We start from the raw sequence: 899 nt of genomic DNA, 5'->3' as shown, positions 1-899 counted from the left end.
AACGAAAAACGACAGGACTTTTTGAATGCCCTGGTATTTTTAAATACATATTCAATCATATACACTCTCATATGAAACGATTAATACCAATCTTGTGAAATTGTATTTTGTAAGGAATATGAATAATGATTTAAAGAATTTTTACTTCACAACACAAACCGAAAGCACGGCGTTCCTCCATGGATGTAGATAGAGTTTTTGGTAATGATAAACGAAAAAGTTGTCCATGAAACTAGAAATCGTATCCCAAACTTTCCAATCCCATATCACAATCCTTAAAGTAAGGTGTCGAAACTAGAGTGTTGAAATAAATAACAATAAATCCTGTCAAATCACATTTAACATTCGTCGTAAAACTATGACTTCCTGCTCTATAGTATCCTTTAATTATATTCCACTTATCCATGTCGAAAAAAATATCCAAGACAAAATCTGAACATATGACTAAATTGTAATCACGATAAAGCCTGGAAATTCTCATTACTTCCGACTATTACAAAACTTGCTATACAAACGGTCTAAACTTTCAATTGATTACAAATGATTCATTTACTTGTTCATTATAAGTCTTAATTGGACTTACGAAATTGAGCCTAGCCATAATCTCTTGTCAATTTCTCAGTGTTCCTTACTTTCCCACAATAATCCATCCACAGTCTCAATGACCTCAGTGTTCCCTATGTTGTTGATTTGGCCAGAATCAATATCAATTATTCCAAGATACACTCAATAACCATCCAACCCCACTTGTTTCTAATTCACCTGCTTTAATCCTGATAATCCCCCTAGGCGTCTGAAAAGAAGATGACCTCGAGATGTTACTGGAGAGTTCTACCAATGGGTAGATTATCCACAAGACTGCATCATGTCATTTTGATATATTCAACATCACATTTACT

At 33.7% G+C, this 899-nt stretch overlaps 1 protein-coding gene across 1 annotated transcript in view; it reads right to left on the bottom strand.

Moving 5' to 3' along the window:
* The window catches only part of Oamb (Octopamine receptor in mushroom bodies), a 91,161-nt gene extending 90,560 nt beyond the window's left edge, over positions 1-601 (bottom strand). Inside the window, exon 1 of the mRNA XM_067053610.1 lies at positions 584-601. Coding sequence (XP_066909711.1) covers positions 584-601 — 18 coding nt within the window. The remainder of the gene's footprint in view (positions 1-583) is intronic.
* Positions 602-899: the final 298 nt, after the last annotated feature.

Source organism: Halyomorpha halys, unplaced genomic scaffold, assembly GCF_000696795.3.
Source record: "Halyomorpha halys isolate HHAL.00 unplaced genomic scaffold, Hhal_1.1 Scaffold1708.1, whole genome shotgun sequence".
In the NCBI taxonomy this organism is placed as follows: domain Eukaryota; kingdom Metazoa; phylum Arthropoda; class Insecta; order Hemiptera; family Pentatomidae; genus Halyomorpha; species Halyomorpha halys.
The sequence above is the reverse complement of the archived record's forward strand: the minus strand, read 5'-3'. Positions and strand labels throughout refer to the sequence as shown.